The sequence below is a fragment of the Dipodomys merriami genome, unplaced genomic scaffold, assembly GCF_024711535.1.
Source record: "Dipodomys merriami isolate MVZ:Mamm:240054 unplaced genomic scaffold, mDipMer1.0.p SCAF_1716, whole genome shotgun sequence".
NCBI lineage: Eukaryota > Metazoa > Chordata > Mammalia > Rodentia > Heteromyidae > Dipodomys > Dipodomys merriami.
Genome location: NW_027203067.1, coordinates 39,927 through 63,175, shown reverse-complemented (window position 1 = coordinate 63,175; position 23,249 = coordinate 39,927). Strand labels below are relative to the sequence as shown.

The window sequence follows — 23,249 nt, the reverse complement described above, 5'->3', positions numbered from 1 at the left end:
ATGCCGATGGCCTGTGGCGTGAGGGACATCTGGCTGTCACTGAGCTGCCACATTGAGCCACAGCTGCAAGGAAGCTGAGTGCACAGTGAGGCCATGTCTGCAGAAGGTGGGCAAGCCTCCCACCTGCTCCCCACCATGCGCTGTCTAAAGTGAGGCTTCTCCTGTCTTTTTACAATCTGCTAACCTGGCTTGAGGAGAAAGGGCCTGTCTTCAAAGAAACAGACGTTGAAGGTTCCATTTCAAATCTGGATCCCTGGAGAATGTACCAAATGGAGGTGTCAGCAAGAACAGGTTCCAGAAAGAGTCAAATCTGTGCAGAAGCTCTGGGGCCAGGTCTTTAGAAGGAACTGGCTGCAGAAAGGAAGCTCATCCTGCACTGCCTGGTGCTGGCAGAGGTGGTGCAGAGGTGCTGCTGCTTGGAGCAGTAGGAGAAGAAGCGGTGGGTACCACCAGCACCACATCACAGTTGGATGTTCTCGGCTGTTTGCTTCCATTCTTACCATTAAACATGTTGGAGAAAGAGGATGAGTATGCCGCTACCAATCGTGGGAGTGAGATTTGGAGTTGTGTACAAAGAAAGTCCATACCATGGTGGAGCTGAATTGATTGTGCCATACTTCTGGTTCCATTAGTTTTTCCCCACCATCCTAAGAGGTGGACAATTGTCACTGGTATATTAGCCTTTGGAAATTAAAAATGGTTAAGTCTATAATGGTATAAAATAATAAGCACAGATATATCAAATCAATGTCCTCGGCCTGGATTCTCCCTGCAGCCCTCACACAGTGGTCACTTCCTCAGAGCAGGCAGGAGGAGTCAGGGACTGTGTCATCAGGATAGATGGCAGGATCAGCGCCATGGTCGGCAGGACCAGTAACATGGTCCTGGTGATGGAGGTGGAAACCACATTGGAGGGTTGCCTCAAGGGCTCCTGTTGGGTGGCTTTAGAGCAGGAAACCCCGGCCTCTGTTTCCCATGAAAAAGCCCCCACCATGGCTCCCAGTCAGGCTGAATGCATAGACCTCCTTGGCCCTGCATGCACGAACCATGCCAGTGAGCATAAGTTGCCATCATCAGAGTCTTGGGCACTGACTGTGTCATTTTTGTTTTCAGTCATGGGGCCTGAACTTGGCCTCTGTGCTGTACCTCAGCTCTTCAACTAAAGGCTAGTGCTCTACAAATTGAGCCATAGCGCCACTTCTGGCTTTTTCTGCTTATGTGGTCCTGAGGATTCGAACCCAGGGACTCAGGCATGCAAGGCAAGCACTGTACCACTGAGCCACCTTCTCAGCCCTGACTGTGACATCTTGAGCAAGGGAGATGGTGGACCTAGGGAAGGAGCAGACAGAGTAGGGCACACCTAGGAATCTAGAGGCAAAGGATGCCAAGGTTCTCCCTCCCCTGCCGGGATCCCCGTGGTGGAGTCGCCTGTCCACTTCCCCTGTTGCTTGAAAAGTAAAGGACTCCCATCTCCACATTTCTCCACATCAACAAACTCCACGTCCAGGCTGCTCTCTAACTCCTCTTCCCATGCCCAGTGGCAGCCGAAAATTCTCAGCCCTAGGAGCTGAGTGGCGCCCAATCCACTCTGGTAGCCCGATCCCTTTGTGCCCTTTCCACCTCTACCTCAGTGAACATGGTGCAGAAATCACGGGCTCTCCATGCCCACACTGGTCACTCCATCAGCCCACCAAATGAGCCCAGAGATTGGCCTCAAATTCTCTTGGATCCCAGGCCGCCACGCTCTCTGACTCTCCAGAAGAGTAGAGAGCTGAGGCTACAGGACACTGAACAAACTCCCCATTCTTTTCAGCTTCCCATCTCTCACCCACCCTCTCATTCGCACACAGACCTTGTGGCAGGCAGAGCTCCAATATGCGCATGTGAGGACCCATATGAATGAACACAGACGTGTGCCACTGTGTCTGTGTGGATGAATCTGTGTCTATGTGTCCATGTGAGGTCATGTGTGTACCTCTCTCAATAGGTGTGTTGAACAAAGGAGTCTCTCCTGGGTAGGCTTCCAAATAGAGAAGACCTCATCTGTGTGTGCACTTGTGAAATTCTCACCCCCACATAGAGCTCAGATGTTGCCTTTCCTTTTGCTTTGTCGTTCATTGTTGGCTTGCATGGATTTGAGATAGAATCTCTTGCCTAGGTATCCTCCTTGAACTTGGTATCCTCCTCCTGGAGGCTCCTACTACAGGAAAGAGAGGCCTAGGCAAGGACAAGTGGTTTGCAGTTTATTCTCTGTCTAGACACCATGTGCAGGGACTGAATCTCTACAATGTAGAGTGCAGTGAAAATGACTGACACGAGCTGTAGGGTTCCCAAGCATTGGATAGATACTGGGTCTTATTCAGCGTAGGATATGCTCAAGCAGGTGCTGGGTGGAAGCACTAGGAATGAATGGGTGACTGGCGGAGGCAGGCAAGCACAGGCACTTGTACATGAGGAGACATTTAAACTGGTAGGAGGGATCTGGTGGGAACTCATTAAGTGTGTCCTCATAACCATGACATTAACTAGACAGAGGACAGTTGGTTGTGTATGTGGAGTGTGTCTCGTTTGGCTCCTGCCCTGCCATGGGGCCCAGCTAGCACCCAGGGGACATTTGCAGAGGTGTGGTCTGAGGCTGAGTTCAGAAGAGGGGACTTCCCTTCATTGATGATGTTATCTCCAGAAATGACGTCACAAAGGGCCAGCAGGAGTTGGTGCTGGTTACCAGCTGAACCAGCTGAGCTGTATGGACAGCGGAGGGACAGCAGGATGTTCTCCTGCTGTTGCCCGCTATTCCACAGAACAGCGCCACAGAGCGAGTTCGATATTGTTCGAAGACGCTGGGTCATCCCTTGTCCCAGTCGCCTGAGAAGAAATACACCATGTATCCCACGGGTGAATCAAGGAAGAAGGAGGGTGTGGAGGGAGGGCGAGTCCCCTAACCTACTACCTTCTGGCAGCCTCAGACGCTATGTGTTTACATTCTTGAGTGGGGTGAAAGTGTGTGTGTGTGTGTGTGTGTGTGTGTGTGTCTGTGTGTGTGTGTCCCCAGGTTATTTTCATGGTATGGCCCTGAGCCTTTTCCCAGTGTGCTGCTGTTTCTATGTTTAACTGTGTCTCATTTCTTCACAGGAATTAGAGTGGGTTTTAGCCCCCACCCTTCCTGATCCCTGCAAAGCAGGATACCTGCAGGGAGGTAAAGTGGAGAAGCTAGTAGACCACTTAGTGCCTGCCCTGCTATTCGGAGATGCTGTGTTTATCCCAGTATTTCTGGGGACATACCGCACTTTCACGACTGCCCATCACGTGTTGAACCTTCTGTTCAACAGGTAAGTGCCACCTCTGATCCTAGGGATGGGTCCATTGGCTAGGCCTTGGCATGTGCTGCACCAGTGAGGATCTGCTTGGATCTTGACTACTGGCATGCTAGGAGCAACATCCTCACTGCCTGAGGCTGGAGTGGTGGGATGGGTCCTGAACAGGCCTGTCCACATCATGACCTTACACACTAGGGAGCGCAGGGATGTGGGCGCAGCTGGGAGAAGCCCCTCTCTCATGAAGACCCCCTCTCTACATCGAGGCCTCCTATGAATAAGACCTCAAGAAAAGCATTTTCCAAATTGACAGTGGTGGTGGATGTTCCATCTGGGCATCTTGACCTACCTGAACCTCACTAGGAAGCCCAGGGGAAACACTGAGAAACCCCATGCCCATTGAGGTGTGTGTGGGGGAGGAAGCTAATGGGCTCATCATCTTGTGTGGGGATGCATTTCCAGACGCTTGACACCACTCAGTGAAAGAACAGGGAAATCCTTGTCATCCTGAGCTCCATCCTGTGCTCAGAGAGACCATTGGGACTGTAGACATCATGTGCAGACACAGTATGTTTGACATTCTCATGGTGTCCCCTAGATACAGTCATTTTGAGGACTATGAGGAGGAGAAGGCAGGCGCGCAGGAGCACCTGCAGCGGTGAGTGTGCCTGGGGGAGGAGGGAGGGCATGTGTCTTCGGGGTGGTTGCAAAGAGCTGGCTTTGGGAGGCCTGGGCAAAGGGAAATTGAGATTCCTGAGGGGAAGGCTCAAGTCCAGGTAGAAATGTGTCCCTGCAGGGATTGTGTGTGCTTGTTCTGTGCCTATGGAGGGTGGGAGAAGCCTCTGGCATGTGACCAACCCAGTCCCATTTGCCTGCCCTGGGAATCCTCAGGACCACACAGAACGGGGAGGGCCACACTGCGCCATCATGGACAATGCCCTGAGATTCCAGGGGCCTCAGTGAGTGCTCAAGGGCCAGGATGTGCTGTTTGGGTTGAGAGTCAGGACAAGACTGTTGACACCTGGCTCTATGTGAACAGGAGGCCACTAGAGGCCACTAGAGGCTGCCCAAGTGAGGAGATTCTGGGTTCTGGAGATAACAAGCAACAGGACAAAGCACCCCAGAGATGACAGTTTGGGGAGCATGCCCAGGGACACCAGGCGGTGGGTGTGGGTGGGGTGGTTTCATCTGTGATGTAGGTCTAGTCGCATCCCTTGTGTAGACAATGTGTGTAGTGCAGCCAGGTGACCAGGCTCGTTATGGGCTATGGGCATGAGCAGGCCCAGGAGCCCAATTCATACACCTGTGTTTGAGGGGGTCTGAAAGGAGGGTAGGCCCAGCCTCTGACTCTGCTGCTTCTCCCTCTGCACCTAGAGCCTTCTCCTTCATACTGGGTTCCTGGATGAGGGAGTACCCAGAAGACTTCACTGGAGCACCGGACACGTCCTGCCTGCAACACCTGGTAACATATCTGCACCTCAATATGCCTGGCTCTGTTGAGGAGCAGCAGGCCCGCTTTCTGCTCAGCCAGCTGGAGCACATGCTTCTCAAGAAGCCAGAGCTGGAGGGTGAGTAGCATGGGCTGGCAAAGGAGAGAACAGGTGTGGGATTCCAAGCTTTGTCCACCTGAAGGCAGCTCCCATGCTACCATGGGGCCATCAACAGGACAGCCAGGGAACCTGGATGCCGTGGCATGAAACCTGTCCTGGCAGGGCTTCCTGGGGTGGAGTCCAGGGACTAGGGCTTCTCAGCAGGCAGGGGTCTCGTGGCCGTAGGAATGACTGAGGGGAAGGCAGTGCTGTAGGGGATCTTTTCTTGCAGCTGTTCCACCAACTGCCAGGCTTTATGAGAAAATCACTGTCCAACCACTGGCTCCAACACCCTGCGTAGAAGCAGTACTACCATGTCAGTCAGAGCTGGAGCTAGCTGTAGCCTCAGAGGCCCCCTCAGCTCCAGGAGCTGCAGTGGAGCGCCAACAAGAACCCCATGCAGACGGATGTTCTGACTCACCTCGATCAACTGTGACCGAAGAGATCAATCCACCTGCAGGTCAGCCAATGGCCCACAGCCTTGCACCATCTCCAGCACCAAGTCTGGATCTTGACCTGCAATACTCAAGTCTTGTTCTATCAAATGAAGGAAGAATGGCTGATCCCTCAGTGCCAGGGGCACTTAGCCCAGTGGTAGCAATGGCTCTAGAGCCAGCCATTGATGCACCAATACATGCCAGTGATGAGGGTATGCCAGTGCCCACTCCAGAAGCCCAGCTGCCTGAAGGCCAGTGTGACCCAATTCTGCAACCCGCCCAAGGAGGAGACGCATCTGCAGTTCAACCAGAGCCCTCCAAACCTATTGTAGTGAGCAGCTCAGGGCCAGAGCTAGAGGCTCCAGGAGATGAAAGCCTGGAGTCTGTTCTCGGTCCATCTGGGGAGCAAGTGGAGTCTCTGGGTCCATCTGGGGAGCAAGTGGAGTCTCTCGGTTCATCTGGGGAGCAAGTGGAGTCTCTCGGTCCATCTGGGGAGCAAGTGGAGTCTCTGGGTCCATCTGGGGAGCAAGTGGAGTCTCTCGGTCCATCTGGGGAGCAAGTGGAGTCTCTCGGTCCATCTGGGGAGCAAGTGGAGTCTCTCGGTCCATCTGGGGAGCAAGTGGAGTCTCTCGGTCCATCTGGGGAGCAAGTGGAGTCTCTCGGTCCATCTGGGGAGCAAGGGGAGTCTCTCGGTCCATCTGGGAAGCAAGTGCAGTCTTGCCCCCTTGCTGGAGAGGCTGACTGCCTTGAGTCTGGTGCTGAGCAGCCAGAGCCACCTGTACAGGAGCCTCTGCCGCCCAGCCGGGATGTAGCACCCGTCCCATCTGTGCAGCTGGAAGCTGACACAGGCTTAGGAGGGGACATTCATCCAGTTACTTATTTTGAGCCGCCAGTGGCTGAAGACGCCGATGGTGTTCTGCCCTGTGCTGCTGAGGAAGAGCCTGCTCGCCCACCAGCTAGTGCGGCAGACAGGCCTGCGGAAACAGACCCAGCTCCCTGGGAGTGTGTGGAGATGGAGGATGTGCAGATTTCCTCCAGGGGGCCATCCCGGATGGAATTAGACATGATGGAATTAGACAGTGATGAGGAGACAGGTCGAGTGCTAGATTGGCTGCCCGAAGAGAAGGCAGATCAGTTCTCCATCATGGCCATCGTAAGTAGCTTGGCAGGGCTGGGCGTGTGGGCTTTCCTTTGCACCTCTACTGCCACACCTGCCTCAGGGCAGAGTCATGCTGACCATTCATTTCATCTTTTCAGAAACTGTTCAAAAAACTCCTCCCTTACCACCTTTTGACTTATGTGTATGTCCATGCTGACCAAAAGGAGTGTCTGGAGCGCCTGGCACCCACTCTGCTTCCCATACTGGAGCACTGTGAGCAGGTCTCCAGTTGTGTGATCACCACGTGCCTCGGGGACCACAGCATGGAGGCAGCAGAGAGAGCCCAAGTGGTGCAGCACTGGATAGAGGTGGCTCTGGTAAGAGCAGGAGGGGCCCGGGGGCTCTTCTTCCCTTTCCCACTCCCACCAGGGGGCTGCCTGCTCCCTCACAGCCTCTGCCTAGCCTTACAGCCCTCCTCCTACTCTGCCCTCACTTGGGCTGTGTGCATTCCTGCCCTGCTTCCACTGTCATTCCCCTCCCCCAAGCTGTCCCAGTTCAGCCTAGTAACAAAGGCCCAGCCCCAGGCCAAGCAGGAGCCCAGGAGTTTCCTCCACAGCTCTCCTCACCCATTCTTCACTCCTAGGAGTGCCACCTACGAAAAAATATGTCAACCTTTGTTCCCATCATGTGTGCTCTGCAGAGCAGCCAGCTCCAAGGCCTGAAGAAGACGTGGAGATTGGTTTGCAGGTGGGTGCACCTTTCTCCTGGGCAACCCTTGCTTCCTCAGCTTAGCGTCCATCTTCTGGGAGCCCAATGGCAGTGCCCCATGGCAGAGACCACAGCTCTATGGCCTTGCCTAGGATTTGCCTGCTAGGTTGGGATTCCTCTTCTGCCATACATTGCACAAGGCCCTTGGGGACGTTTTCCTTCAGAGACATCACAGCTACACCAGTCTGTGCAGTGCTCTTCCAAGCAAAACCACTCTGGGAATTGGGGTGGAGCTGGAGGTTTCCCCTCAAGACTTTGCTCCTGACCATGTGACCTAAGGGTCAGAGTGGCTCTCCCTGCACAGCCCTGTTCCCATTAGCATAAAGTCCTGCCTCAAAATGGGAAATCCATTCACACTCCTCCTCTCCCTTCCTCTCCCATCTGTCACCTTGTCTCTGCCCATCGTCCAGGGAGAGAGTAGCTGTCTATCAGGAGCTGAGGAGGATACACTGCCAGGAGCAAGTGTACAAGGTTGTATGAGCCCCGGAATAAGATTTGACCCTCGGACGGAGGCGAGGGAAATTTTCTCTCTGATGGAATTCAAGGAGCATATCCAACATAGCTAGGAGAAGCGTCCGTCGTGGGCTTGGGTGTGGGACAGATTGTATGGGGAACAGGAGGACCCTGGGGACCCCGTGGAGTGAGTGGACGAGGCCACCTGGGTGTCTGAGGAGGGTGGAGAAAGTGACAGGGTTGGGTTGTCAAGGTTGCTGCTGAGATTTCCTGTCAAGCTTCCTCCTGAGTGCGGCCTGTGTTGAGGCTGCCTCTCTACACCCCGCCAGCCTGGCACGCCCAAGCCATGCCCTGGCTCTATTTCTGGGTGGCCTTCCCGTCCCAGGAGGGAAGCCTAGCCAGTCATGTGAGGTCAAGATGTCCCTTCAGATCAGGCATTCACAGAGACATCTTTTAGGGGATGCAAATGGCCACATCCACCATGGAGACAGGCCTTGGCATATGCTCTGGCCTGCCCAGGGATACAGTGCTGATGGTCCCAGGGAGCCTGAGATCCTAGGGCCCAAGCCATGGCTGTCACACCACATGGCAAGAGGGGACTCTGGAGGGTTGAATGGTTAGAGAATAAGTATGTTCCACATACTGCTGCCAGGGGCGAGAGTCCAGATACAAGACCTTCTGGAAGAAACTCAAGAGAGGCTGCAAGAAGCCTCAACAATTGGTGAGTGTGCATGCCTGAGGCCAGGGGCTTTCTAGAAGGAGTAGTTGAGGGGGGTCCCCCAACCCAACCGACCTGTTGGCCCACTCCTTAATGCCCCATCACACCTGGCCTCTGCTCAGATGGCATGTTGCAGCAATGAGTTGCAGCCACTGCACTAAGGCCTGCACAAGAGTAGAGGAGCAGGTGAAGGGCAGGGCCACAGACCTTGCCTGTGTGTCAAGTGCCAGCCCTGGAGGGGCCCAGACCTAGATAGATTTCCCCATGCAGGGCTGTGTCTTTGGTATGGGGTAGAGGGTGGATCATTGAGGAGTGAACCTGTCTTCTCCAAGTTCTGCTAGGCAGATGGCTCCATGGGGCTGGGGTAAGTCTGGGGTTCTTGGGAGGAGCTTAACAGGACCCTTCTGATCTTTCTGCACCCAATGCCACAGGAGTATCCCGAGGGCACAGTCCCTTACCTGGGCACCATCCTCAGTCACCTGGCCTCACTGCACAAAGACCAAGATTCCAAGGATGTGAGTGAACAGGGCCCCAGCCCTGGGAAAGCAGATTGGGGACAAAGAGCCTCTCCCTGCCCCTTGGCCTCCAGCAAGAGCCCACGTCCTCCCCAGCCCCAGAGTGCCAAGCACCACAGCAAGCCTACTTATGATGCCCTATGCCCTCAGGCCTCAGTGCTGCTGATGACATGGGGCCATCTCTCAGAGGGTGGTGAGGAAGGGTGGCAGTGTGACAGCAGGTGCTCAAGCTGACATAGCATGTGGGAATAGCATGGCCTTGTCACTGGAAGCCTCGAGTGTCTGCCATGTGCACAGAGAGTTGAGCAGTGAGCAACCTGTCCTCAGGACCTAGGCCTCCCTGCCCTAGACTGAGAGCAATCCTAGTCCAGCTGTGCACCCAGCCTGCCCTCTGCTGGAAGGACTTGGTAGGGCGCCAAGTGGAAACAGCATTTTCTTAGCACATATTCTTTGCTCTGCAGGGCTCTTGGCTGAACATAAAAAGACGACGAGAGGTGAGAAAATGACACCTTCCTCTGCAGGCAGCCAGCTGTGCGGGTCCCTTAGGTCCTTCCTTCCCTCTGATGTGGATGGTCACATCACTTGTCCTCCAGAGGTCAGGAGATGGGGCCTTGAGCTGGGGATCTAGGACAGCTTGCTGGGGTTGGGCACTGGATCTCAGTAGAGAAAGGCGAGTGTGTTGGGGAGAGACAAGAGTGAAGCCAAGTGAAGACCTGAAGTCAGCTGCCTGGCCTACCTTGCCCTGGTCCAGGTCCATCACCACTGTGTCCTTTCTCTCAACCAGGAATTCAAGGTGATGGCCCTGGTCAAGGAACTACAGGGCTCATGTAAGGAGCTCGAGGTAGTTCCTGACATGAAGTTCGTATCTTGGTTTAATAATATGAACCACCTGAATCAATTGGAAAGGTGAGCTGGGGTAGGCAGTGGGGGCAACAAACATGGGAATCCCCAGCACCAGTCCATGAGAGCCTGTTGCCTGAGTCAGCCTCCCACCAGACCTGTTGAAGGAAGGGTGTATGAGCTCCTGAGTCCCCAGGGCCCCTGGGAGGGAACCCCCAGGGTGGAGCCTGCTGTCCAACCAGCTACTTCTTGTCTTAGCTCCAAGCTATCCAGGGAGCTGGAGCCTCCCCGCCGGGTACTTGTCCTGAGCAGGAACAACAAGAGGAGCCCTCCCCTGCGGAAGCGCTCAGGAAAGTAAGTACATTGGCCCAGGGGCCAGGGACTCCCCAGGGTCTGGGTGGTGGGACAGGCAGCCTGATGAGCTGGGGCTGCCCTCCCACCAACTGCCACACAAGCCTTTGTCTGGGTGGTGTGGCCTGACCTCTGCCCACCTCACTTCCTTCATTGGGGTCCCACGGTGGTCCTCAGAGGATTGGGCACATGGCTACTTGCAAATGAACATTAATGAAGGCTGCCTCAAGCCCAGAGGGCAGTGGGTGTGGGACAGCCCTGTGGGCTCAGGGAAGCCCTGGAATTAAGGCAATCTCTCCATTCAGTTGCCAGGCTTCAACAAGAAAGCTCAGTGACAATGGCAGCTCCCAGTGGGAGACAAATGAACAGCTCAGCGGTGGAAGGGGCAGCCATGTACCCAGCGTGCACTTGAGCTGCTCACCCAAGCCTTCTTCACACTGCAACATGGCAAAGATGACAGAATATGAGGGAATCTTGCCGTTCCTGAGCCCCCAGCCCACCAAGAGAGCTGGGCATGGGGCTCTATCCTAGGCTGTCCTTTATTCAGCCCAGATGCCTGGACTCCAACCAGAGAAAATCATATTCTCCAATGAGTTATGGGAAATGCATTGCACAATGCACAAAGACTCAAATGTCAGGTCATTTAGATTAAAAACCTATGTGGAAACACGAATAGCCTGTTCAAACCATTTCTTTACAAGAGCAAGGTTTTGGTGGGTGCTTTTCTTTGCCTTCGTTAATGGCAGAGACTTCTGCATATTCTGTTCTAAGAAGAAATCCTTTCAGGCTTTGAGCTCATTTTTTTTCCTGCAGAATGAGCAAGAGCAGGTCCCTCTAGGGGCTAGGCTTTCAGTCAGGTGTTCTCATGAGAACTGTTTCACAAGCCTGGAAATGTCAGTGTTGAAACGTCTCCTTTGCAACAGCCATCATCTGTGCGGGAAGCTGCTGGCTTCTGTGCAGGCAGGGAATCCACCTCAACCTGCTGGGAGGGACTTGGGGTCACCATGCAGGACCCTGGGGGAAAATCGAAGTGAGGCCACACCAGACCCAGGGGGACACTGCTGAGCTGCAAGAAGTGCTAAACTCAGTCAAACCAAAATCACAGTTCTTCCAACCCAAGAACATCCCTAAAACCGTAAGCACACTGATGAAAGAAAACACAGGAAAACATGTAAAACAGCATAGATCACAGAAAGCACATCAGTCAAATGCCAGAGCCACTCACAGATTCCTAAGGGAATATAAATCCTCTTTACCCATCATTTCACTGAGTTCAAATAATTCTTCAATAGTTGCCCTCCTGAGCTCTTATGCCAGTTACAGGAAGAAGATATATTATCTTTTCTCCATTACACAGTTGAAGAAAGCCATGGCAAGAGCACTTCCCCTTTGTGTTTACTTCACAATACCAGAGTTCCAGTGGACAAAATGTCCATCCGGCCAAGCAGACACACATGACCAGGAAGGAAAGTGGGGACTATGCTCCTAGAATAATCCACAGAGCAGTAGCAAAGGAGCCCAGCAAGAGAGCAATAGAGGATAATGCACACTCACCATCTGGGAAGGGAATGTTGCTTCAATCCTCCACTGTAAATTACCTGCCAGGTGCAATTTCAGTGTCTCAACAGCCTAAGATCTTCAACCTTATACAACTGAGATACACGCTGCCATTCCTGATATCCTTGCAGACTGTTGAAACCTAAGACGGTCAAAACTTACAGCTTCATATCCATGGCCATACAGTGACAGATTACACGGTCAGAAATCACATGGAGTTCACCTTTTGCATGAAAGCTGCATTTCATGAAATGGTAAATTCTATGAGATGCAAGAGTAGAATATTAAACTCAACTTCATAATGGAATCACTGCCCAAAGGAATGACCTAACAGCATCAGTGCTGGATGTGATGAGAGGGGAAACAAAGATGAAGATACAATGTTTTGTTGTAAAGAGAAATGTTTCCTTCTGTGAGGAGATATCAGATAGCTTTCCTTCCTAATTTTGTTTTCAAAAATGATTTAGAAAGAAGTGTTCTCTTTTCAAGTCGATATTTTGTTTCAGCTATTTATCATGAATTTCCAGTTTTACTGGAATATAAGCAGCAAATATGTATCACAATTTTCAGTCTTTTGGTAGAGTTTTCTTTATAAACAAAATATATTTGAGATCAATAAAGTTGTGTATTGCCATTGCATCTACTGCAGATGACCTGTGATTCTCTACCTGTAGTAGATGGATGTTCTGTTCTGTTCTTATTTTAATCTAAAGTACTTTTTCCTAATAATTTAATTCTTATATACTTAGATGTGAGGTTAGTTATGTCATAGTGGTGTTTGGATCCTGGGGCTTGAACCCAGGGCATAGGCACTGCCCCTAAACTTTATGCTCAAGACTATGACTTGTGGCTTTTTGGTGGTTCATTTTAGATAAGAGTCTCTTGGACTTTCCCATCCAGGATGACTTTGAACTGCAGTGTTCAGATCTCAGCTTCCTGAGGAACTAGGATTACAGGCATGAGCCGCTGTTCCCTGCATGTCAGTTTTTATCATTGTTGGTGACACACCACACTGGTAATTGACTCACAACTCTTCTCTCAGGCAAATCTATCATAACCCTTCCTAGTTTGTCCTAGTTCAGGTTGGACCAGGATCCTTTGAACCTGCAGTCAACCATGGAGCTACATCTAGCTTACTGTTTCAGATGGGGTCATGCTAACAGTTTGTTGTTGTTGTTGTTTTGTCAGTTGTGGGGCTTGAACTCTGGGTCTGGGTGCTGTCCCTCAGCTCTTCAGCTCATGGGTAGCACTCTACCACTTGAGCCACAGCAGCATTTCCATGCTAACAGTTTTATTTGGCCTGGCCCTGAACTGTGATCCTCCCAATTGCTGCCTCTCCACTAGCTGGGAATACATGCATGAGTCATGTGTCCAACCTCATGTAATGTTTATCAGGCACAAGGAAGGTGGAAGGAGGATGTGAGGAGATGGATAAGAGACTGGGTTGGGAAGGATAATGCATGGCTCCAATCTATGCCTTAGGACCAAGGCCATGAGACTGAATAGCTGGGTCTCATGTTCACAATGAGAAGCAGAAAAAGCTCTTCCCTTTCAAATGGCCTTGTGGCCAGCCCAGCTTTTCTGAAGACACAGCTTCAGATGGACTGGAAGAAATACTGGGGTTTCAACACAGAAACCTTTGTGCTTCAGTTGTGTGATGGGTGTGGGCCACATACTTCATTGACTCCTTCCACATTGTACACAATACAGGAATTCCTGCTTGGAGCTACCTGTCCCATTTCTTCTTTATCATTCTAGGTAAGGGCTGAGCTTCACACTCATTCTGAGATTCAGAAGATTCTTTTGCTTCTAAAGATGAAATACAGAGGGATTAAAGTTGGGCACTGAGTCTGTTTCTTTTCAAAAGTGTCACCCCTTCCCTCTGGTTCTCCCAGTGTTTGTCCTCATGACTCCCCTTACCCCCCAAGTGATAGAGTTCATTTCCTTTCTTTAGCTTGCATCACTGAGAAGTAATCTCCAAGGAATTTTCACCTTCTGTTCCCATTGAAATCACTAGAATATAGTGGAGGCCAGAGGTCATCAGGGACAGAGACTTCACAGTCAGGCTGCAAAATAGGACAAGCTGCTTCCTTCAGACTCTTGATTTCAGTGGACTACAATGGCAGCTACAGTGAAAGGCCTGTGAGATCCCTGCCTCACCGTCTTGGGCAAGAGGATGTTATCCTTAAACCACGTCCTGCTTTGAAAAGACTTTGAGGGATCCAGGCTCACAGCTCACAGGCACTGGGACTTCAGTTTGTCAATCACTTTTCTAGCATTGGGAGGCTTACATCTGCAGGGAATGTTAGCATACAACTTTCTGAGCTCCAGCCAGTATCTATGAATACCTGCAACTGAAATTGCTTCAGAGCCCATGTGCTCAAGGCTGGCCACTAGCCTCTGGTGTTACTTAGGAGACAGAAGGAAGTAAGTCATGGGGTCCCCATGGGAAGGGTTGTTGGGACCTTGGCTTCTCCATTCTGTTTTTTCTGCTTCCTGACCATTACCAACTCAACAGCTTTGTCATGATTTCTGCCTCCACACAGGCTCAAAGGGAGGGTGCCAAGTGACCATGGATGGAAATCCATAAAGCCTTGGGCCAAAAGGATCCTTTTGTCCTTTTACAGGCTTTGGTCAGGTGTTTGGTCACAGCCACCGAAGATGCCAAAAGTGGTAGTTTTGGCCTGAGTCTGTGAGCTGCTTTTGTGTGCTACATGTGGAAACAGGAGGTAGAAAGAATAGGTTGAGGAGGCTAGCCAGCTCTATCTGCACGCTGCTGTGCAGTAGGACTGTCTGTTGTGTCTAACATCTCCCAATGCTCTGCAACCCCATAGTCACAGGTGGCTACTGGACACTTGGAATGGGACTGGAGCAATTGAGAGAATATTTACCATTGTTGGACTTGAGCAAATTTAGTCTTCATAACCCTACCTGAGAGAAGGGACTTGAGTAAAGAATGGGTGGAAGCATTCCGGGGTCATTGTCCAGAGAGCCTTTAGTCCACGGTACAAGAGCATAGGAAATGACTGGCTCCTCACTTGCAGAGGACAAGGGGTTTTCCACAAAGCACAGAGCCACACATTCAGTTTTGTCAGGGTGTCCTCATTTCTAACGGAGATCTCCCCAGAGCTGCCATCTTCTCAACACCATAACATGGACAGGATCACAAACACCGGAGGCTCATTTCTTTGGCCATACTGCTTTGCTTTTCTGTCTTAAAGATGGAAGGCTCCTAAGAATCCCTGGTTGTTTCTGAATATACAGTAGCTCATTTCAAAGCCCTCTTATCTCCGCTGCTGTTTGATGGAAGGAATCCTTTACTTCTTCAGTAAGCTTTCTTTCTATGACAAATATTGCATTGGTAACCTTCACTGATGAGTCAAGACGGATATAGATGTGATATGAGATCACATGGAGCACAAGTAAAGGATAGTTATATACAAGCATGAATAAGTCACACAAGTTTACATGCATATCAGTTAAAGACCCCATCAAATAAATCCCTGGAGAAACTAAGCATGTGGGACACACTTACAGTCCAGGCTGCTTGGGTGGCAGAGGTAGCAGCATTGTATTTGTATATGTTCCTCATTCTTAGAATCATTCTTTGGAATGGAATTTCTCCAGTTTGACTTGATGAAAATCAGTGTATGTATGAAATTAACATTTCAAGGGTTATGTTGTCTTGTTTTTTCCTAATTGGTTGCATGTGTATATATACGTGCTTTTATTTTTACATTGCCATTTGCATAGTCAGGGACAAGTCTTTGTCTAAAAGTCTTCAGCTCCTATCTCATATTCTTTCTGATGTAGAATTTGCCATGGCTTTAGAGGAAGAACTAGGTTGTGGCAAGATGGCAGGGCAGTTTGTCTAGCCCAGACAGAGGTTGTAAATCAAAACACTCAACTCACATGCTCAAGGCAATGAACCGGCCTTGCAGTTCCATAGCTGATAGACAAAGCAGCAATGGAAATTTAAAAAAGCAGCCCCCAAGTAAAAGTAATTATACCACAATTCCAAAGAGAGTAGATGAAAGATTATATTCTAGGATGTAAGATATTCCATGAAATAACATTTTAGTTATGAAGAATAGGAATGAAAATAGTTGGAAAAAATAATGCTTGAGAATAAAACTAGGCAAAGGAGAACAAAAGGAGGATGGACAGGAATAAAGTAGGTAGAAAGCAGGGTGAGAAAGAAGAGGAGGAGAGAAAAGATCCAGATAATGTAAAATAACAAAGGAAATAATATGACATACAGCATAACAAAATCAATATAAAGAATTTTAGGTTGAAAGATGATGAAGAAGAAGCAATGTAGGCACAAGGCTCTTCAGTTCAAATTCCAGTTCAGACAGAAAGATGAAGCAAGGAAGGAGGGAACAAAGGAAGGAAGAATCGAAGGAAGGGAAGGGAAAGAGAGAAAATGAGAAAAAGGAGAAAAAGGAATGGGGGAGGGAATGGAAAGAAACAGAAACAAAGCAAAGAAGGAAGGAGGAAAGAAGGAAAGGAAGGGTAGAAGAATGGAACAAAAGAGGAAGGAAAGATGAAGAGAGGCTGGAAAGAAAGAATGAAAGGACACAAAATTCATCTTTATTGTTGTCACAGACCTAAGGCACAAAGAATCAAGCAAGTTGATGTGAGCTAACAATTAGATCCAATTTCTCATTATTAAACAAGTAGCATTTGTTAAAATCCAATCCATTGTATGGAATACAATCATAAGTGATATGTGACTTACTTTTTTTTTTTTAATTTATAGAGCTATTCTGGTGTTCACATCATCAAGTTTGTCCCAGTAACATTCCCCAGGGAGGGAAATAATAGAATGTCACTGTCTTGGCTCAAAATCATGATAATGAGAGGTGTGGTATTTAGAAATGCCTTTTTTTTTTTTTTGATCCGGTGGTGGAGGCTGAACTCTGGGCCTGGGCGCTGTCCTTCAGCTCTTCCGCTCAAGGCTAGCGCTTTACCACTTGAGCCACAGCGCCACTTCTGATTTTTTCTGCTTATGTGGTGCTGAGGAATGCCTATGTTTTAAAGTCTGGTAAATCTGATTGATAGAGCTGAGAAAGAGAGCAAGTGCTTTAAAAGAAAGCTAAATCCTTGAAAATGATGATTCTTACATGGTACACTGCTGGTAGATTCACATAAATATGCAACCTGTAACAAATAAAATTTTTCAGCCAGGAAATGATATCTCGTGCCTATTGAAGAGGCTGAGATCTGAAGATTGAAGTTGGAAGCCAGCCTGAGAAGAAAGTCCATGAGACTCCTTATCTCCAATTAATCAGCCAAAAGCTGTCAGTGGAGGTATGGTTCAAGTGGTAGAGTGTCAGGCTTGAGTGAAAAAACTGAGTACAGGCCCTGATTTTAAGCCCAAGTACACACACACACACACACACACACACACACACACACACACACACACACACACACACACACACACACACACACACACACACACACACACACACACACACTCCCAGAATAATATAAAAGGAAGAACAAAGACTTGTGTGCTGTAAGGTGATCTTCCTGTGGATAACAGCAAGGACAAGTGTGACTGGGGAACTACTGCTTAGATAGAAGCTGGCCACTAATGTGCTAGTCCTGCAAAACAAGCTCTTTTGAGGCTGCAAATGCAGATTTGGAAACAGAAGGTTTAAGGATTAGCTATGGCGTGTGTAAGTTATGAAAACTTACTGAAGCCCTTAAGTAATTTTGATCCAATATTCTAAATCCAAATACTTTCCAGTTGATTGTAGGAATTCACTTTTTAGGTTTGTGGAATACAGGGAATAGAACCAGTTTGCTCCTCATAGACCAAAATTTCTTTCAGGCCTTCTCTTTCCCTCAGGAGAAAGGCAAATTTCCCAGTGAGTCAACAGAAAGCTCGGCATAGATTATGCAGGATGTGGCAGGACTTGAAGAGCTGGCAAGGTAGGCAGGGATATTTTTGTGTAAGCTAGGCAAATGTTCACCAATACCACCACTGGGAAAGACTTCTGACTGAATTCACTGGCCAGACAAGGAGCGCATGTCATCCTGAGGGCTTTATGCAGGCAGAGACGAAGCAGTGGGAGTAGGTGAGTGTGGTGTGTGCAGGAGCTTTGCTCAGGGTTGGCTCTTGGAGAGAGGGCACGATGGCTCACCTATTTGGTACAACAGTCATGGAGATGGCTGTGGTACTGGTGTCTGGTTTATCATCTGTTGACTACACAACGTTCTTCCAAGTTGAGCCTCCCGTGATTCCCAGGAGACTGATTCTGTTCACAGTGGAGTGACAGCTTTTGTGTGTCTGTCAGCTTGTGGCAGGAGCTGCTTAGAGCCACTGAGACATGGTACATGTGGTAGTAGATAGGGAACAAGCTGATGGATTCAAGCTCTCCTTGCTTTATGTCAGGTGCTGGTGGCTCATGCCTGTAATCATAGCTACTCAGGAGGCTGAGATCGGAGGATCATGGTTCAAATTCACCCAGGGCTATAGTGTCCATGAGACTCTCATCTCCAATTAACCACCAGAAAATTAGTGGTGGAGCTGTGGCTCCAAGTGGTTTAGAGCACTAACTTGAGTACAAATGCTAAGGGACAATGCCTTGGCTCTGAGTTCAAGCCCAGGACACCGCCCGCCCCCCACCCCCTGCCCACGTGACTAAATCTAAGCAATTTTTTTTGTTTATTTAACAGAGATACACTGAGTCTCCGGTTGGATTTCATTAGCCCCTACATACTGTGGTAGCCAAGACCAAAGGAAGGAGGGTGAGGGAGTCACAGAGATGAATTAAGATGACTTGTTCTCAAGGGACAAGAAGAAAAGGGAGAGATATAAAGTCCTTAGGGGTGAGTCAGTTATTGTGCAAAGTACCACACAAACAAACAAATACATAAATAAAAATTTAAAAAAGACTAAGCAGGTACTTGAAATTTCTAGGTGTGAAGATATAGCACTTGGTACCTATTTTCTCTTCTGTCCCAAAAGTCTCCAAACTGTGCCAGATAATTATGAAAAGCTAGTCATTGGAGCAGAAATCTGGAAGTGCTGCAAACTTGGAAGCATAAGAGCTTCAGGAACACAGCACACATACAAGTTGGAGAAAAGCTATCTCATGTGGGAATCTTTCTTCCTTGAAGACTTGTAGGGAAATGGAAAGGAGTTAGAGATAGAATAACAGCAGACTCCAGCTCATCACTTCCCCAGTCAGGCTTGGGAAACTCTAGTCGCTGGGTCATATAGGCCCTCACAATCACTTGGTCTAGGATGAGGTGGCCCCGTTTGCTTCTTGCTGGGTTTGTGCCCTTTCTGTACATACTGATAATTTTGCATAGCTTGTCAATGATGTAATGATATCCAAATAGTTCTTAGCAGAAGAAAGATTCCCTACTCCTGAGTGAAGGCAAGAGTATGAGGTCATTCAAAGCAGGCCCTGTGCAGAGACTCCCAGACAAACATTTGGTCTGGAAGAAGAATGGAGAATCCTCTGCTCATGGGGCCTCTGTGGACTCTGCCCAGGCTCACCTTGACTCCTCTCAAAAACAACCTGTCCTAGTAAAGACTTCCATTCACAAGCAAGTGAAATAGAATTCTCTTTTGAATAATAAAAATAGGATTGTGGCCAACATAGTTTTAATCTAAACTATCAATTTCAAAAGGGAGCGTGGGATTCTAAATGCTCAGGAATTTCAAGAAAACAATGACATGAAAAAATGACACCAGGGTGAGGAAGGTGGCTCAGTGGTAGAGTGCTTGCCTTGCATGCCAGAGGCCCTGGGTTCGATTCCTCAGCACCACATAAGCAAAAAGAAAAAAGCCGGAAATGGTGCTGTGGCTCAAGTGGTAGAGCGCTAGCCTTAAGCTGAAGAGCTGAGGGACAGCACCCAGGCCCAGAGTTCAGGCCACACGACCGGACACACACACACACACACACACACACACACACACACACACACACACAAAAGAGACACCAACTCAAGAACTAGGTGAGGAAACAGTGCTAATAGGAGAGGGACAGAGAAGATCTCACACTCTAATTGGACAATGCGGTAGTTGTTAGGTGCGCTTTCTGCCAGATTATTAAAGCAGAGCTGGGTAGGAGTGTGTTCTGAGAGCTACCTGCCAAATGCAGCTGTTTCAGAGGCCTGTTTGGGCCTGAGCCAAGATGGAATTTATGCAAGAGAACTTTCTCTGAAATGACAAATAGGTGCATTCTTTCTAAACTTTGACAATGTGGATAAAAGAGATGGTTTATACTGAAAACTATTGAATTACTGTGAAAGAAATATTTTTGAAAGAGATTTCCTGTTTCAGGGAAAGCAATAGCTGCCAAAATGGGAGTCATTTTTATTTTAGGATAATTTGAGGACAAAGTTGAAAAATTGATCAATTGTTCAGAGAATAGGTTTTCAACCTTCTAAAAATATGCTTTTCTTTTTTCTTGTTTTTTTTTTTTTTTGTGTGGGGGAGGGCTTGAACTCTGGACTTGGGCACTGTCCCTGTGCTCTTCAGCTCAAGGCGAGCTCTGTATTGCTTGAGCCACAGAGTCACTTCTGGTTTTTTAGTGGTTTATTGGAGATAAGAGTCTCACGGACTTTTCTGCCTGGGCTGGCTTTGAACTGTGATTCTCAGATCTCAGCCACCTGAGTAACTAGGATTACAGGCTTGAGCCACCTGTTCCCAGCTCTTTTTAATTCTTTTGCTGGTCCTGGGGTTTGAATTCAAGGCCTGGGTGCTGTCCCTGAGCTTCTTTTGCTCAAGGCTATTGCTCTACCACTTGAGCCACAGTGCTATTTCCAGCTCTTCCTGAGTAGTTTATTGGCAATAAGAGTCTCATGGACTTTCTTGCCTGGGATAACTTCGAATTGCAATCCTCACATCTCCGCCTCCTGAGTAGCCAGGATTACAGACCTGAGTCACTGGTGTCCAGCATTATTTATTAAGGCATTGTAGTGAGATCATTTTGTCTGATTCACTTGTTATAAATTGCTGAATTGCTTAAAAAAAGCCTAAAACTTAAAATGAGTGAGTTTTTAAGTGTCCTTCAGGATTTTATGACTGGTTAGCTGAACATCAGTGGCTCATGCTTGTAATCCTAACTACTCAGGAGGCTGAGATCTCAGAATTACAATTCCGGGTCAGCCTAGGCAGGAAAGTCTGTTTGGCTTTTATTTCCAATTCACCACCAAAAATCCTGGAAATGGAACTGTGGCTCAAGTAGTAGAGCACCAGTATTAAGCTAAAAAGCTCAGGGACAGCACCCAGACCCTGACTTTAAGCCTTAGGACTGAAACAACAATAAAAAAAAAGATTTTATGACTGGTTGCAGACATTCATCTTCACTGAGGATTAGGAGAAGGCTTCATGTGTCCTGAGGAAAATACCTTGAGAGATTTGGGAGGTTTTATGCATCATAGCAGGAGTGAACCGTAGTTGAATCCTAAACCTTAGCTGAATTGTGAATATCCCTTGAATAAACTAGTATCATTAAATTGGAGAAGCTAGAGAAGTCTTAGGAGCAACATTCAGATGGGGTAAAAGTTTCACTATGGGCTCTGTCCAATTTATATTCAGAGTGCAGACTTTTTTCCATATAATTTTCCTTCCTTCCTTCCTTCCTTCCTTGCTTCCTTCCTTCCTTCCTTGTTTCCTTTTCTTCATTTCTTGCTTGCTTGCTTTTTCTCCCTCTTTCAACTTTACTTTGTTAAAAATAATAAAGTTTTGTTGAACTATACTCTTATTGTATATTTTCAAAATGGTTCTTTTTAGGAAAGTGGTAACTGCATTTTCTTGGCAGTTGTGTTCTTCATTTTCTCCTAAAGTACTGCTTAGTGTGTGTGTGTGTGTGTGTGTGTGTGTGTGTGTGTGTGTGTGTGTGTGAGTGTGTGTGTGTGTGTGTGTGTGTGTGTGTGTGTGTGTGTGTGTGTGTGTGTCCCCGTCGTGGGGCCTGAATTATGGCCTGGGCGCTGTCCCTCAGCTCTTCAGCTCAAGGCTAGGGTTCTACCACTTGAACCAAGCCTCTTTTCTGCCTTTTTCTGCTTATCTGGTGTTGAGGAATTGAACACAGAGCCTCATGCATGCAAGGCAAGACTTAACCACTAAACCACCTTTCCAGCCCCTATTACTACTTTTAAGTAGTTATGCAAGAGGGTTATGCATATGGGTTTATTAGTACAGTGCATGTGGATCAATGTTACTCTTCCCATCAGACAATTAGGGCAATTATCTTGGCCACTGGCCCTTGAACAGGTGAAAAAGACAATGGTTATAGGGCTGGATAAAAAAACATTCTGTTCAAAAGCAGAATGGAAGAACTAGAGAGAAGGGGTAGAAGAGATAGTACACTGAATAATTTTCTGTTTGGAGGCAGATGATGGGAATGTGCTGGAGATGAATTCAGGATAATGGTGCCACAGAGAGGACCAGGAGTCTAACACGAATGGTGTCATCCTTTTCATTTCCTGTGCAGGTCGCTGACTTGGGGGAAGATGTAGGTGTAACTATGTTGGCCTCCAGGTGCCAAGAAAGCAGACCAAGTTCAGTATTTCTTTGACCAACACAGAAAGAGAAAAACTTGCTCATTTGTGCATCTCTCCATCCCACATGGCTATCTCCTGGACCACACTTGAATTTCTCTTATTGTCCCAGCCCTTCCTTCAGTTGAGGCAGGACACCTTTTCATTATTTCCAGACTCACTTTACTATAATAACTTTTATGAGTTATAGATTTATGTTGTTTAAGTCATCTAGTCTATGTGCTGTTGCTAGGGCAGACCCAGGCTGAATAAAGCACTGTTCTTCCCACATGCATTTTTGTCTCTGCCTTAATCCATTCTCTGCCCAATAGTACAGTCAGCCTTAGCAACAAAAGTGACCAGCAGATTCCCTTGCTTAGAACATTTCAGGGGAAGCACAAAACATGTAAAAAACATACAGTGCCTTTCTGGTAATGTGCTCAGATTCTGTGAGATAACTCTCCAGGGCGTCCAAATGTGGGGTTTTGCACGGTCCACTTATTTATCCAGTGTTGGTATTCTCATACTTCATCCACATTGACTTTTTTTTTGCCAGTTGTGTGACTTGAATTCAGGGCCTGGGCTCTGTCCCTGAGCCATTTTACTCAAGGCTAGCACTCTACTCATTTGAGCTACAGCTTCACTTCCAGTTTTTAGATGATTAACTGGAGATGAGAGTCTTACAGACTTTCCTGACTGGGCTAGCTTCGAACTGTGATTCTCAGATCTCAACCTCCTGAATAGTGTAGGATTCTAGGCATGAGCCACCAGTGCTCTGCCACATTGACTTGCAAGGTGCCTCCTATACTGCAATTTCTATAGACTTCCTACAAAGGCATGTGTTTGCTGAGAATCCTCACTATCACCAATCTACTTCCTTTCCTTGCTTGAGTCTCACATTGCCTCACTCACCTGAACGTCAGGCCTCATCTCAGGAGGAGCCCATGGAGAGCAGCTATCTACTGCAATCTCCTCTCCTTCCCCAGCTATTATATTCCTTAGTTTTATCCATTTAAATCTATCGTCTTAGAATGGAAGTGCCAGAAGGGCACATGCCACGTTTCTCTATCTGTCTCCTCTCAGTCTCTCAGTCTCTCAG

General features: G+C 48.3%; 1 protein-coding gene across 1 annotated transcript; it reads left to right on the top strand.

Annotated features, from left to right (window-relative positions):
• The first annotated feature begins 230 nt into the window (after nucleotides 1-230).
• On the top strand, nucleotides 231-12,280 carry LOC138829441 (ral guanine nucleotide dissociation stimulator-like). The gene is made up of 14 exons (XM_070025745.1): nucleotides 231-439; nucleotides 3,133-3,329; nucleotides 3,913-3,972; nucleotides 4,689-4,882; nucleotides 5,136-6,493; nucleotides 6,598-6,816; nucleotides 7,083-7,186; nucleotides 7,618-7,678; nucleotides 8,313-8,381; nucleotides 8,810-8,893; nucleotides 9,355-9,387; nucleotides 9,678-9,799; nucleotides 9,992-10,087; nucleotides 10,390-12,280. Exons 4-14 carry the CDS (start codon nucleotides 4,717-4,719, stop codon nucleotides 10,613-10,615), a joined length of 2,538 nt encoding a protein of 845 aa, XP_069881846.1. The 5' UTR covers nucleotides 231-439; nucleotides 3,133-3,329; nucleotides 3,913-3,972; nucleotides 4,689-4,716; the 3' UTR covers nucleotides 10,616-12,280.
• Nucleotides 12,281-23,249: the final 10,969 nt, after the last annotated feature.

Bases quoted from the DNA above. Each gene is read 5' to 3' on its own strand.
- LOC138829441 (XM_070025745.1), top strand. From the start codon at position 4,717: ATGAGGGAGTACCCAGAAGACTTCACTGGAGCACCGGACACGTCCTGC. The intron at 7,679-8,312 runs GTTGTATGAGCC...TACTGCTGCCAG, and splicing joins GCCAGGAGCAAGTGTACAAG to GGGCGAGAGTCCAGATACAA. The intron at 9,800-9,991 runs GTGAGCTGGGGT...TTCTTGTCTTAG, and splicing joins CACCTGAATCAATTGGAAAG to CTCCAAGCTATCCAGGGAGC.